This window comes from Xenopus laevis, chromosome 2S (assembly GCF_017654675.1).
Source record: "Xenopus laevis strain J_2021 chromosome 2S, Xenopus_laevis_v10.1, whole genome shotgun sequence".
In the NCBI taxonomy this organism is placed as follows: Eukaryota; Metazoa; Chordata; class Amphibia; order Anura; family Pipidae; genus Xenopus; species Xenopus laevis.
In genome coordinates this window covers 33,808,574-33,824,397 of record NC_054374.1, presented here as the reverse complement: position 1 = coordinate 33,824,397, position 15,824 = coordinate 33,808,574, and the positions used below count along the sequence as shown (strand labels likewise).

Sequence of the window (15,824 nt, the reverse complement as noted above, 5' to 3'; positions counted from 1 at the left end):
TTGCTTTACATGGTTCAGTCACTATTCAGGATAAGGATACCTTGATAGGAAGAAAGGCTTTCCATGGACTCCCATCTGTCATTGTTGTTAAACTCTTTGGATTATGATCGGTGACCATATATAGAATAGCAGTTTATATTATTTCTTTTACCAATTATTTTTTCATATATATTGCTATTCTGTAACTGTAGTAAATTAGTTTGTATATTGCATTTTTTACTGAGATTTTTCCCTATTTCCTTGTATTTCAGGGACAGATATTTGAAACCTACAATATGGCTGCCTTATGGAAGCTGCCCTGTATCTTTATTTGTGAAAATAACAGATACGGCATGGGGACCTCTGTGGAGAGAGCAGCAGCAAGCACAGACTATTACAAACGAGGAGACTACATCCCAGGTCTTCGAGTAAGTACTGATTCTACTTATAATCCCTTTCTTCTTAACTGTAACCCACTGCAAAACTGGGATGCTAGTAGCTATAATACCAGAATCACTCGCTAAACTGATACTAAAGGAAGGGGAGCTGCAGGGGTCTAGTGACTTCTTGTTATGATACTGATCTGATCAGGAGAGCTGTCATGTGGTAAGCTAAGAAACTCAGGCAGCAGCAGCCTACAAGTTACTAGAGACAGCAAAAAGCTGCTTCTGGTAACTTCAAGGGCTGAAATTAAATCAGAATTTCGCCTCTTTTAGTGAAAAAGGCACAACTGAGCAAGTAGGTTGGAATCGGCTGGCCTGTCTCAGGGTGGCACTCTGCAAAGAGTCTTCCCTGGATCTGATGATGCCTGCAAATTGAGTTGGCAGCTTATTGTCCTTGTCCTGTGCTTGGGATCTAAACAACAGTGTCCCTAATACCTGGTTGGTACTTGCTGTCAGACGAGGAATAATTGGGCTGTTCCAGTCTAAACACCACTGCCACTTGATTGGATCAGCCTGATTTATCCTACCAGATTAGTGTTCATAGTTTACTTAGGGCTGTTCATTCATCCACCGGCAGTGTAGTAAATACACTTGAGCCATTTAGGGTCTGGCCACCCGGGCAGATTCGGGGAGATTAGTTGCCAGGCGACAAATCTCCTCTTCTTCTCTGCGACTAATCTCCCCTATCTGCCTTCCGCCGACTAAAATGGAAATCACCTGAGGGCAGGCACTCTGAGCGCTTCGTTTTCCGAAGTTGCCCGAAGTTTCCTCGTGTGGCAATTATGGGCGACTTCGGAAAACAAAGCGATTCGAGTGCCTGCCCCCAGGTGAAGAAGAGGAGACTTGTCATCTGGCGACTAATCTCTATAAATCTGCCTGTGTGGCCAGACCCTTAAAGGGCAGTATATACCCCATGTTTAACATGAATTCAGAGAGTAGTGTTTGTTCTGAACATTTCTTCCTATTGTTTTATTCATAAAAAAAAATAAATTGTGATTTCTTGAGCAGAGAAGTAGGGAAATTGAAGCTGCTCCAATTCAGGCCTGTAAAGTGAGCAGTTACAAACATTTAAAGCGCCTAGAATCAGAAAAGCATATTGTCAATGGCAAGAAGAGCTGAGCTCCAATTCCCCAGTAACTAGTGATCCACATTTTATTCTGGGCTATAAAGCGTATCAATAACTAATTCTCTTCATATGTTGATGGTATGGATGTTCTGTGTGTTCGAGAAGCCACTAAGTTTGCAGCTGATCACTGCAGATCTGGAAAGGTGGGAGATTATATCCTGGAATATTTTAACCCAGACCTTCTTTTTTTCTGTGTAGTGGTGTTTGAAACCTAATACTTTATTTTTCAGGGTCCAATTTTAATGGAGCTTCAGACTTACCGTTATCATGGACACAGCATGAGCGATCCTGGTGTAAGGTAAGAAAAATATTATTGTAGCATCTTGAGAATGTCTAGTTTCCCTCGAGTTAATGGAATTTTGCAGTCCGAGAGCATTGAGGCTAATGCTAAAACACTGTTCCCATAGCAAGGGAAGTATTGATGCTGGAATTAACATTTCAAGGCAGAGAAAAAACTAGCCCATCTGTTCTGCCCCTTTAAAACTTATGTTTTGGGTTTTTTCATTTGTATTTTGGGTAAAGTAATGTAAGTAGAAACACTGTGACATTTCTGTTCTTTTAGTCCTAATGCAATCTCTCTAATCTATTTTCCTTTATCATTTTCTCTTCCTAATTCCAGTTATCGTACCAGAGAGGAAATTCAGGAAGTAAGAAGTAAAAGTGATCCGATCACCCTTCTCAAGGACAGAATGTTAAACAACAACCTGTCTAATGTGGAGGAATTAAAGGTACTCCTTAATTGCTCTGTGTGATTGCTTCAGTCCCTTTTGAATACAGGCATGGTAACAATATCATTTCAGTCATATAATAAACTTCACAAATGCTACAATACTCGGTACTCCATAATAAAGAGGTTGTTCACCTTTAAATTACGTTTTATTTAGATGTACAAAGTGATATTCTTAGATAATATACAATTAGTTTTTATTTTTTTTAGCATGTGGTTTTTGAGTTATTTAGCTTTTTATTCAGCAGCTCTCCCGTTTGTAGTTTCCAGAATCTGGTTGTTAGGGTCCAAATTACCCTAGCAACCGTGCATTGATTGGAATAGGAGACTGGAATATGAATAGGCTACTTTGTAGCCTTAGAGACCATTTGTTTTTAGATAAGGTCAGCTTTCAGTTAGAAAGAAATCTGGAAACTGTAAGAGGAAGAAGGCAAATAATTTAAAAAGTAGAAAAATGAAGAAATAGCCATTCTGTAACATACTAAAAGTTAACTGAAAGGTGAACCACCCTTTTAATGCTTATTTTCTTTTTCAAAGTTAAAAATTGCAATATGACGTTATTTCTTGCATTAAATGGGCGCAAGTAGCTCCTGTAAGGGAAGGGAAGAAATTGGGGAGGTGGAATGGGCAGCCCTGAATTGACTGAATTGAAGTTATTTACAGGGCTCACGTGAACCTCACAAACCAAAGGAAGTGCATCAGGCAGATGGTCAACCACATATGCATTAAGTGTGGCAATTTTATGGGTATAATTCCTTTAAGTGCCTAGCCATTCTAAATTTCTTTTCTTGCTTGTGTTCTATAAACACGCCAATGTGGCATGTGCTCACCATTCCTTTAAAGGGCTGGTCCACCTTTAAGGTAACACTTCGTATGTTATAGAATCGGTAATTCTAAACAACTTTTCAACTGGGTATGATTTTTTCTTTTATATAGTTTTGAATTATTTGCCGCTTTCTTATTTTTCTCCTCCTCCAAATGGGGTGTCCCTGACGCCCATCAGAAAAACAAATGCTCTGTAATGCTACACATTTACTGTTATTGCCATATCTACAGAAATAAGACAAATCAACTGGACTTGCTGTGTTTTTCCTGAAGACGTCCAGTCACCCAAATTCAGAATAACTTGTACATAGGATCTTGCTTCGCTATATATCCTCTGGAATGTTGCTCCAATCAGCATAATCTGTTTATCATTATCCACAATGATGTCATTAAATCTAATGTCTGCCACATATAATGCTGTTTCGGCACCTCTCCCTGGAAGGTTTAATAACACATCAAAGCTCCAATTTTGCTACTACAATCAACACCTAATTAATGACATCATTGTGGATTATGATAAACAGATTATGCTAAGAGAAAAGCAGGGCCGACCGGCACTTAACGGATCCACTGGTCATGCAGCTCCCTGAAGATGGGGGTCTGAGGCTGGTGCACCCGGACCACTTTCATTACTCGGTGAGTCATTTGCAATTCATTCTGGAGCACCTTGTCCTTTCCTAACTATCAAACAGCTGATTGGAGCAACATTCCAGAGGATATATAGCGAAGCAAGATCCTATGTACAAGTTATTCTGAATTGAGAAAGCCAGTTGGGTGACTGGTGAAAAGTCTTCAGGAAAAAAAAAACACAGCAAGTCCAGTTGATTTGACATATTTCTATAGATATACCATGACCTGGTTGAATGAGAACTTTCACAAACATAATGTTATTGCTATTCAGGTCGTGTCCTATTCATTTTACAGTTTCTTTTTCAAATCAGTGCATGGTTGTTAGGATCATTTTGACCCTAGCAACCAGATTGCTGAAATTGCTGCTAAATAAATAGCTAAATAAATTAAAAACCACAAATAAAAAAAACCAATTGCAAATTGCCTTTAAATTGCCTTGGTGCATTACAACTGTACTGTACTAGGCACAGTGATTCAAACATTTAATACATTTACTTTGATACAATTCAAGGCAGCATCAAGAATAATCTAGGTCCTATTGGCAAATCACTTTATAGAGTGCATTTTGTGCTGATTCCTAAAGGAATGGAATATATTAATAATAACAACTACAATAAACAAGTAATAACCTGTACCCTCCCCCTCCCCCCCCCCCCTCTCTCTCTCTCTTCATATTTTCTAGGAAATTGATGTGGAAGTACGGAAAGAGATTGAGGAAGCTGCTCAGTTTGCTACCACCGACCCTGAACCTCCACTAGAAGAAATTGCCAATCACATTTATCGCAATGATCCCACATTTGATGTCAGAGGAGCAAATCTCTGGATCAAATACAAATCCGCCAGCTAAATCTCTTCAGTCCTCCTCTGGTCAATGTTACCTGTTACTTTAAGGGCATTTTAATGGGTGCTGGGTTATGTTTACTCCTCACTGCTGGGTTGAAGACGCACTGCAATTCTTCATGTCCCACCAGTAACATCATCCACTTTAGACTTTGTTTTAATACATAAGGACTTGGCATGTGTATGGATAAGAAGAAAATGCCTTAATGTTTTCAGACCGAAAGCAGATCTGCATCCATTTTAGTTCAGTGTAATCATTAGAGAGAACTCGTGCTTCAGGAGACCCCCTTTTCTTCCATGGTTTTCTTTCTGATTCTGGCTGGGCAAAGTTCTCTTATAATGTAAGTTAGAAGCTCTGCCTTCTTCAGATGAAATGTTATATATTTATAGGATCCTGAACTTAAAGTCTTGCCATTTATACATGTGCTGAAACATTTATTAGTCCGTTTCATTAAAACTGACCTCAACACAATGATTGCTTTGTATTTTTCTTAGCTCCTAATAAACGTCATCAGCAATACTTTAAGCTCCGTCTCTGATCTAACAAGTACTTGCGCCCAGGGAAAGCAGAGTTCTGTTCAGTATGATGGCTTGAAGATCTGGAACATGGAGCAAAGCACTGGAAGTGAAGGCAAGCCTTGTCCTTGATTCCTCCCATAGATCAGGCCGTAATCACAGGGCCCTGTTGTGGCCCTATAGCAATTTGTACAGAGCGTAATATCAATTACAACTTTTATTTGCACTTTGCTCAGTTTTGCTCGTAGTATCATTTCCTTCTTCTTAGTACAGGTACTGTTATTTGAAGCCAGTTATCCAGAAAGTTCGAAATTACTGAAAGGTTGTCCCCCATAGACTCCATTATAGTAAATGAATCCAAATTTTTAAAAATGATTTCCTTTTTCTCTGTAATAATAAAACAGTAGCTTGTACTTGATCCAAACTAAGATATAATTAATCCTTATTGGAGGCAAAACCAGCCTAATGTTTTTGTTTAATGTTTACATGATTTTCCAGTAGATTTAAAGGGATACTGTCATGGGAAAAAAAAACATTTTTCAAAATGAATCAGTTAATAGTGCTACTCCAGCAGAAATCTGCACTGAAATTCATTTCTCAAAAGAGCAAACAGATTTTTTTATATTCAATTTTGAAATTTATTGACATATTGTCAATTTCCCAGCTGCCCCAAGTAATGTGACTTGTGCTCTGATAAACTTCAATCACCCTTTACTGCTGTACTGCAAGTTGGAGTGATATCAACCACCACCCTTTTTCCCCCCAGCAGCCAAACAAAAGAACAATGGGAAGGTAACCAGATAGCAGCTCCCTAACACAAGATAACAGCTGCCTGGTAGATCTAAGAACAACACTCAATAGTAAAATTCCATGTCTCACTGAGATACATTCAGTTACATTAAGAAGGAAAAACAACAGCCTGCCAGAAAGAATTTCTCTCCTAAAGTGCAGGCACAAGTCACATGACCAGGGGCAGCTGGGAAATTGACAAAATGTCTAGCCCCATGTCAGATTTCAAAATTGAATATAAAAAAATCTGTTTGCTCTTTTGAGAAATGGATTTCAGTGCAGAATTCTGCTGGAGTAGCACTATTAACTGATGCATTTTGAAAAAAACATGTTTTCCGATGACAGGATCACTTTAAGGTATGAAGATCCAAATTACGGAAAATCCCTTATCCGGAAAGCCCCAGGTCCCAAGCATTCTGAATAAGGAATAGATAATCCATGAAATATAATTTCTTTTAACTTCTTTATTCCAGATGTACTCTCCTCTCCACCAACAACATACCTAACATAATAGCCAGAACACTACTTCCTGCTTTTCAGCTCTCTCGGTTTCGACTGCTTTACCAGACAGTAACCAATCAATGACTTGAGGGGGGGCACATTACATAAAACTTACAGTATAGGGTCAAATCGTACATTTGAATTCAGATTTTTATTTTTTTTTTGGTGTCAAAATTCACACGTTCGAATTTTAATACTCTTAGAATTAAATTAGAATGTGAGATTTATAACACCTCGGGCATGGAAACAGTCCTAATCCGAATAGTCGCCACCTAAAACCTGCCGAGTTCATTAACGGAGAAAAACTTGATTCGTACGAGTCGAATACGATTGAAATTTTTGATTCGGAACTATTCGAATATTCGAATATTGGACATTCCAATTTTTTCTTAAATAACCTCCCAGTCTAATTGTGAGTATATTCGAGTTAAAAAAAAAGTTCACATGAATTCGAAATTTGACTTTTGATAAATGGTCCTCTCCTCCCAGATCCCTACAGGAAAGAGTCAGTGGTGGCAAAAACTCTCTAAAATATCATTTGTCTCATGATCTGGTTTTTCATGTGACTCTAGCACTTAAACTGGGACATGCCAATCACTGTATCTTCCGAGTAGAAGTGATGCTACAGGGATTGTGGCCCCTGATCTAAGGCATTCCAATAGATTCAAATACGATTAAAATTAGGGATGCACCGAATCCAGGATTCAGTTCGGGATTCAGCCAGGATTTGGCCTTTTTCAGCAGGATTCAGATTCGACCGGATCCTTCTGCCTGGCAAAACGGAATCCTAATTTGCATATGCAAATTCGGGGTGGGGAGGGAAATTGCATATGCAAATTAGGATTCAGTTCGGTATTCGCCCGAATCTTTCGCAAAGGGTTTCGGCCGAATCCAAAATAGTGGATTTGGTGCATCCCTAATTAAAATACTAAATTGCAAGATAAAACAATAAAAGGCAGATCAAAAATACATGCACTGAACATACACCTACCCTTCCCCACGATGGAGCAGACAGGGGAGCTTTTGGGTTTTGCTGCAGAAGAAGACCTGATGCTGCCTCCCAACACTGAATACCTAGAGCTTGAAGCCTGCGACCATATTTATTGCCTCTGGGCTGCAAAGTGAGATCTTTCTCTTTAGCCTCTAAAACTGGCTACTAGTTATTAGAAGCTTTGTACCCTGTTTTTCTGTACCAGGATTCAATACAAGAGTCTGTGGTTAGATTGTAAATGGACTTCACACAGAGCTGTGGCACTTGGTGTCTGCCGGCAGTTACTCACCCAATGTGACAGTTATTCACTCCTATAGTTCCATGCCAAAACCCTCTGTGTGTGTCTGCACTCAGGCCCATACAGCACCTGTTTCTCAGCCCGATTTTATACACAGACCAAGAAACACATCTGCCACTTCCCTAATTGAATTAGAACATAAATGTCCACAGGACTCAAACCCAGAAGTGCAGTCACTTCATTTGTGCGGCTTGTGAGTCCCAAACCCTTGCGGTCTGGGTCCAGTAAGTGCCGCTCTCTGAGAGATGGTAACTGTTTTAGTGAGGCAGCTATCACCACTTGTATACGGCCAGTGAAACTCCTGCAAGCCAATCTGATTATTCCTTGTGACAGGCAGGGCCGTTCTAGAGAAATGGCCAGATTTCCGTCCGCAGGAAATAGTACAGGAGCACATGAATGGCCACTCAAGCAGCATCTCACCAGAGTGTGATAATGATAAAGACTTCTCACGGTATATTTGTAAAGACTGCATAGGCACAGCCCCTGAACATTTCCTGGCTTGCTGGGTACTTTATCTTGACTAAGAATTACAGTTCCTGGAGGGCCACCAGTTGCCCATCACTGTATTAAACAGTCCCAATATGGTTATAAATTACCGTAACTGCATGAAGTAATGTGGGTGCACAAAGATGGCTGCTGAGCCAGTCGTCTGCAGCATCAGATGAACTCCAGATTTATCTGCCGGAACCTCTGCACATATCGCTGTGGAACAGTATCTGATGTAAATCATTTATTATGGAGAGTTTGAAGACTTTTCTTGCCCCTCCTGGCAGCTTGTTATAAGGGGGTAGTTTTGTCACGGCAGGACACTAAAAGATGCTCATGTAGTTCATTTATTACCATGACCTTGTTATATCGGAAATGTTATGTTGCCTACCAGATGCTGAACCCCCAGTTGAGCTCCCAGAACCCCCATGTACATTTCCCAGAACCCCCAGTTGAGCACACAGAACCCCAGTTCAACACAAACAAGAACCGCAGCATTATGGGTTGCAAGTAACTAATTTCTACTGCATTCAGCTCCCAGAACCCCCAGTTTAGCTATCAGAATCCCCATCCAGCTCCCAGAACCTCCAGTCTAGCTCCCAAAACCCCCAGTTCAGCTCTCAGAACCCCCAGTTCAGCTCCCAGAACCCCCAGTTCAAAGCCTTTAGATAAACACAAAAAGAGCCACAGCATTATGGGTTACAAGTAACTAATTTATACTGTATTCTTTGCAGTAACAACATATTTATTTTATAGACAGTGGAATTGTAAATAAGCGTTCGTATATGAAATATGAATTATTGTGGAACAGTATATCAGGACTTTGCTCACAGCTGTGCAATACATTCAGGAAAAGAAAACTTTGGCAAAGAGAACTTTCAAATCATCTATACACACAAAGACTTCCACAGAAAAGAGATTCTATACAGGGATATACAAAAGTTAAATAATTTAAAAGTAGGAATGTTTCTTTCGCCGGAAACCTTTCACAGTTGCAGTGCGTGAAATGCGTCGTTTCGTTAATTGTCGACGCCAGCTGGATTGTTATCTTTCCTGTATTTAGTTACAGCTTTCCAGATCCGACAGAGATCTCCTCCCCTGAAGTGCGGAGAACAGAATGGAAGGGGTTAAGAAACGCATCACACAAGTGTGTTGTCATTTTTTTTTGCTATAGTATCAAACAGAATATAAAATTGTCTAATAAATATTATTACAGTGCACATCTATTTATTGGTTTGGGAGGGTTTTGGAAGGACATGGAGCACATTACATTCAATTTCTTCACTTATTTCATTCTATGCTCAAGGTCTATTGTTTTTTTCCCCCGACTTTACTGGGCACAGACTAGTGATGTGCGGCCGGGCCAATAGCTGCAGGAACCGCGGGTCCGGGAGTTCGGGCCGACCCCACACTTTTGGCGAATGGCAGGAGGGCGGGTGCAAGTTGAGCTCTTCTCCTGCCACGTTGCACGGCTTTCGACTTCCGGGTTCTTCTTTTAAAGATGCGCTCGCCTGCTCGTCCCGCCCCTTTTGTGATGTCATCGGCAGGGCAGGTCGGGCGCGGGTCTATAAAAGGAACCCGGAAGTCACACGCTGGCGGGCGTAGGCAGATGTCAGGCGGGGGAAAAACCCGACCCACTCAGTAGTAGCGCAGACACCCTACAAAAGATGCACCTAAATATTATTGGTGACAGTAAAGATACAGATATAGGATCAGTTATCCAGAAAGCTCCGAATTCCGGGAAGGCCATCTCCCATAGACTCCATTTTAATCAAATACAGTAGAACCCCCATTTTACGTTTTTCAGGGGACCAGACAAAAATGGTGTAAAATTCAGGAAAATGTAAAATCAGGGAAATGTGTTATGTATAATATATAGGTGAGATAAAACAACGATGTAAAATGAGGGGAAACTCAAAATCTGGATTTTAAAAGTGAGGTTCTACTGTAAATTCTAATTATTAAATATGATTTCTTTTGAATGAAACAGTATCTTGTATTTGATCCAAAGTAAGCTGCACAAATCCTTATTTGGAGCAAAACAATCCTATTGGGTCTATTTAATGGTTAAATGATTGCAGAAAGATCCCTTATCCGGAATACCCCAGGTCACGAGCATTCTGGATAATATATCCTATACCTGTACAATTCTGCCAGCCATGTATCGGGCAGGGGTAATTATATAAACAGTCTTCTTATACTTCCAACCTTTGTGCATATAATGGATTTCCCATATACAGTATATTTACCAACAGTCACATATTTGAAAAAGTAGTGCCACATTAAAGGACACGTAAACCCCCTCCACAAAAATGTAATCAGTGAACAGCCTCTTTGAAATCTGTAGATAACTGCCATTCTGGTTGTTAAAAGGTTAACAGTAAGGCTGCAGCATCCCCTTAATCACTTAGAAGTCCTTCTCCTCCTCTAACCCACTCGGCCGCCTCCCTCAGGAATTTACTTTGGCTGTTGGCTCATGAGCATGCTCAGTTCTTCTCAGCTCATATTACTAAACACACCCTCCAGTCTAACAGCCAATGAAGAGATAGAATTACTGGTCTCATAGAAACTCTAGTTGTCTGATCCTATTTTTTCTCCTAACCACCTCTCCTGAGCTCAGCTTAACCATTGCAGTGCTCAACCCCAGCAGAACAAAGTACAGAATACATGTTTCTGTTACTGATGATGTGTCAGAGGGAAAATGGCCGCCGGGTGAAAGCTGCTATTTGTTTTAGGGAAATGTGATGGCACTAGCAAATGGAGGGGGTATAAGCAGTACAAATGATGTGGCTTGGGTGGGGAAGATATGCCCAACTTATATACATGGTAGGAAAAAGAAGGCTTTACATGTCCTTTAAGGGGTAGTTCACCTTCCAGTTAACTTTTAGCATGTTATAGAATGGCCAAGTGTAAGCAACTTTTCAATTGGTCTTCATTTTTGTTGTTTTTTAATTTTTTGCCTTTTTCTTCTGATTCTTCCCAGCTTTCAAAAGGGGACCACTGACCCCATCTAAAAACAAATGTTATATAAGGTTATACATTTATTGTTATTGCAACTTTTTATTGCTCATCTTTCTATTCAGGCTTCACCTATTCATATTCCAGTCTCTTATTCAAACCAATGCATAGTTTCTAGGATAATTTGGACCCTAGCAACCAGATTGCTTAGAATCGCAAACTGGAGGGCTGCTGAATAAAAGGTTAAATAACTCAAAAAACACAAATAACAAAAAATGAAAACCAATTGCAAATTGTCTCAGAATCTCATTCTCTACATCATACTAAAAGTTAACGCAAAGGTGAACAACCCCTTTAATGGGAATTTTAATAATAATCTAAACAGTAATCTCTCCTCTAAGATGCACCAAACAGACACCTCAGAAAGGCTCTGCTCCCCGTAATTGAACTGAAAATCGAGCTGGAGATCAGGGTCGTGGCTTCCATGTTCACTTCATGTCACTGGCTCTCTAACAGCAATTGCCAACTAGGAACCCTTGTACAGGAAAAGATTGGTTTCCAATTGTTTAGTGATGAGAATAGTACAAGCGCAACCAATGACAGGAGTCCTATAAATAAAGTATGTGCTTACTCCTCCTTTAAAGGTATAAAAATAAAAGAAGCAGAATAAGAACATACTATCACATGGAATCTGTAGCAGCACAAAAACGACTGGTATAAGTGCCATTTGGGACGCCACTAGGACTATCCTGAAAAAGAATATTATTTTAATAATAAATGATTACATTTATTACATAGTCACTGGTTTGTGTTGTCCTATGTGATTAGTAAAATGGGTTTCATTTCTGGCTAGAGCACCCTTGTCCCACAGCCTCAAATTAGACTTTTCTTTCAGCCACCGTCTATTGATTTGTGATATTATTAATTATTATTCTCTATGGTTCTCTGAAGAACTTGGGGCAGAGGCAGAAATAGAAGTAACCTGTGCCTGGTTCTGAGATAATCTGCTTATGCTCCTTTTGTTGTACAGGTATGGGATCTGTTATCCGGAAACCCGTTATCCAGAAAGGCCATCTCCCATCGACTCCATTTTATCCAAATACTCCAGATTTCTTAAAATGGTTTCCTTTTTCTCTGTAATAATGAAACAGTACCTTGTACTTGATCCAGACTAAACTATAATTAATCCTTATTGGAGGCAAAACCAGCCTATTGGGTTTATTTAGGGGCTGATTAACTAAGGGTCGAATATCGAGGGTTAATTAAAATTGAAAATCCTTCGACTTCGAATATCGAAGTCGAAGGATTTAGCGCAAATATTGCGATCGTACGATCGAAGGATTATTCCTTCGATCGAACGATTAAATCCTTTGAATCGAACGATTAAATCCTTTGAATCGAACGATTAAATCCTTTGAATCGAACGATTCGAAGGATTTAAATCCAACGATCGAAGGATTATCCTTCGATCCAAAAAAGTTAGCCAAGCCTATGGGGACCTTCCCCATAGGCTAACATTGACTTCGGTAGCTTTTAGATGGCGAACTAGGGGGTCGAAGTTTTTTTAAAGAGACAGTACTTCGACTATCGAATGGTCGAATAGTCGAACGATTTTTACTTCGATTCGAAGTCGTAGTCGAAGGTCGAAGTAGCCCATTCGATGGTCGAAGTAGCCTAAAAAACTTTCGAAATTCGAAGTTATTTTACTTCGAATCCTTCACTCGAAGTTAGTGAATCGGCCCCTTAATGTTTAAATGATTTTCTAGTAGACTTAAGGTATGAAGGTATGAAGATCCAAATTACAGAAAGATCCGTTGTCCGGAAAACCTCAGGTCCCGAGCATTCAGGATAACAGATACCAGTATAATGTTTGCTGTATAATATGTAGAATACAAAGTGAATGTTGCGGCAGGACAAAAAGTAACATGACTATATAGTGTTTGCTCTAGAGGAATTCATTTGCCATCATCCTACATACCTGAGTCTCAGTGATTTCAGATCATCTTTGGTGATATCATGCAGTACATCATAGAGGGTGTATTCTTCTTCAACAAACTGGGAACACAATTTAGAATTTGTTAGAGAAGCAATTACATTTTAATTTGATATTACTTAAAGGGGTTGTTCGCCTTCAAATTAACTTTTCGTATGATGTCGAGAGGGATATTCTGAGACAATTGGTTTTCATTTTTTATTATTTGTGGTTTTTGAGTTATTTAGCTTTTTATTCAGCCAGTTTTCCGTTTCAGCAGTCTGGTTGCTAGGGTCTCCACTACCCTAGCAACCATGCACTGATTTGAATAAGAGACTGGAATATGAATAGGAGAGGCCTGAATACCTGACTTTAGAGGAATGGATTGCCAATGTCAGGGATATTTATATTATGGAAGAATTGACATCCTATCTCACGGAGAAAAGGATAACTTTGTTTCGACCTGGCAGCCCTGGATCTCTTACTTACATGCACATGACAAACTGTAAAACTGTAAGTACTATGATACAACGTTAACCTTCAGGCCTCTTCCCCCAATCCCCCCCCCCTCTTTCCACCCTTTTCTTTCTTTTCTACTTTCTTTTTCCTGTGATATTACTGGTTCTAGTTAACTTTCCGAACTGGTATTCCTGGTGCTGTGTATGCTACATATCTGATTGTTGACCAGATGTGATTTTTTTCATATATGTTTATTGTATGCTTACTTATTCTACATGAATAAAAAAATTTCTTTGAATACAAAAAAAAAAAAGGAGAGGCCTGAATAAAAAGATGAGTAATAAAAAGTAGCACTAACAATACATTTTAGCCTTACAGAGCATTTGTTTTTTAGATTACACATTTGTAAGCTGGAACTAATCAGAAGAAGAAGGCTAAAATGAAGACCAATTGAAAAGTTGCTTAGAATTGGCCATTCTATAACATCCTAATGTTACCTTAAAGGTGAATCCACCTTTAAATCTGTGAGTTACATGGGCAGTTATCTGATATCATCTTAAAGGGGAAATTAAGTCTAAAATAGAATAAGGCTAGAAAATGCTGTATTTTGTATACTAAAACATAAACTTTCTTCACTCACAAGCCTAATCAACAAATAATTTCTGCTTTCAAAGTTTGGCTACAGGGGGTCACCAATCTGTAACTTTGTTAAACATCTTTGCAAGACTAATGAACTGTGCTACATGGCTCAGCATGGTGGTCTGGGCCTGCTTAGGGATCGTAATAAATTATCATAAACAGCACAGTAAATTAAATATCTGCCCAGAAGCCGATACAGCATAGACTGATTAATAATCCAGAACATACAGACTGCACTGGTCTGTGTTGTCATGTGATCTAATGTGGATTTTTATTTTTTGTATTGGTTTAATACAAACTTTTCTCCAAATCGGCAGAACCATGGCTGCAGCAAAATAATCCTCCAAATAGAATCCAGTTTATCTGTTTAAATCTGGCTCCATGATCTTTCGTCCCTGCGGCTAGAAACAGTAAAAGGCAAAAACTATAAAATCCAATACAAAAGTCTCTACACAGTCACCGGCTGCTCTACAGGGAAACAAACAAAGCTTGCTTGAGTTCTGCATGGCTGAGAAACGTAGGGCGGGGCTACCCCCTGCTGTTCATAAAGTAGTGATTGTTTTCCCTGCCAGCAGTTAGGGTCGCGGTCTGAGAATTCCTAATCCACAGCAGTAAAATGAAAGGGAGAATTTTCACTGCATACAGTCCAGGTTTTTTATACAAATGTACACATTTTTAATTTTAAGTATAATTCATTTTTTCATTAAAGAAAAGTAAAGAATGGGATTTTATTTTTTGCCTTTACATGCCCTTTAAAGCCATTAAAAACCACGTTTGTAATGTTTCTATTTCAATACATTTTTATTTCGTGTCGTACAAACATCAATGCAATGTCAATTAAGCACATTGTGATTACATTGAGAAGATTTTGCATGTAAAGCTATAATCATTTAACAACACATCTTATTTCTTTTGGTTTGTGTTAGAAACAGTAATCACCACCGTCTTGTACACTGAAAACGAAAAGAAAATCTGAAATGTTTCTATGTGACTAGCCTTCACCAGTTGCTACATTTTATTATGCACGGTAACCAGGAATATGAGAGTTGACATGGCAATAAATCCAGCAATTTATTACCTGGTTTACTACATCGTCGCAGCTCGCAAGTCCCCTCAGCCAATTAACAAGCTCTTGGTCTGTGGTCTTGGTCATGTGACGCCATAAGGTACAGTTGTCTGTGGAATATCTTGGGAAGAATTGCAGAATCGTTTTAGGGCAGACTTATCCATGAACAGTTAAATAGGTATATTATCTTCCCTGCATAAAGTCCTAAAGAGCAAACAAGCTTGATATTCACAGAAATCCATAGTCTGAGCACAACCTTTAGTTTTCCCTCTTTACGGAGAGTTTTTGTTCTGTAATAATAACAACCTAATCATCGCAGAATCTATTATATCTTTTATTTTTTCTCAAATCTAGGAATGAGGTTTGATTGTTCTTGATGAGGAAATAATATGGCAGCTGCCTTTTAGGCAAATAAACATGGATATGCTGATAATGGGAAGTATAAACAAATTTAGGATGTTTTACTGAACGCATTTATAGAAACGCAGAGGTTGTATGTCCAACATATACATATTCCTGAAGTCAGGAATCACATGGGGTAATTTTCTTTAGGTTCTAATTTTAGCCAGTGAATGAAAT

At 39.2% G+C, this 15,824-nt stretch overlaps 1 protein-coding gene and 1 long non-coding RNA gene across 2 annotated transcripts; one reads left to right on the top strand and one right to left on the bottom strand.

Moving 5' to 3' along the window:
* The first annotated feature begins 221 nt into the window (after window positions 1-221).
* On the top strand, window positions 222-5,317 carry LOC121400470 (pyruvate dehydrogenase E1 component subunit alpha, mitochondrial-like). Its single transcript, XM_041583602.1, has 5 exons — window positions 222-407; window positions 1,620-1,691; window positions 1,779-1,846; window positions 2,168-2,276; window positions 4,413-5,317. Exons 1-5 carry the CDS (start codon window positions 276-278, stop codon window positions 4,575-4,577), a joined length of 546 nt encoding a protein of 181 aa, XP_041439536.1. The 5' UTR covers window positions 222-275; the 3' UTR covers window positions 4,578-5,317.
* A 3,529-nt stretch (window positions 5,318-8,846) lies between these two features.
* Window positions 8,847-15,276, bottom strand: LOC121400472. The gene is made up of 3 exons (XR_005965758.1): window positions 15,258-15,276; window positions 13,088-13,164; window positions 8,847-9,249 (listed from the first exon to the last, which is right to left on the bottom strand). It is a non-coding gene; the product is annotated as an uncharacterized LOC121400472 (long non-coding RNA).
* Between the last annotated feature and the right edge of the window lie 548 nt (window positions 15,277-15,824).

Coding starts and splice junctions, on each gene's coding strand:
- LOC121400470 (XM_041583602.1), top strand. CDS start 276: ATGGCTGCCTTATGGAAGCTGCCCTGTATCTTTATTTGTGAAAATAAC. Junction 408..1,619: donor ACTACATCCCAGGTCTTCGA/GTAAGTACTGAT, acceptor TTCTCTTCATAT/GTTGATGGTATGGATGTTCT. Junction 1,692..1,778: donor ATCACTGCAGATCTGGAAAG/GTGGGAGATTAT, acceptor TTTATTTTTCAG/GGTCCAATTTTAATGGAGCT.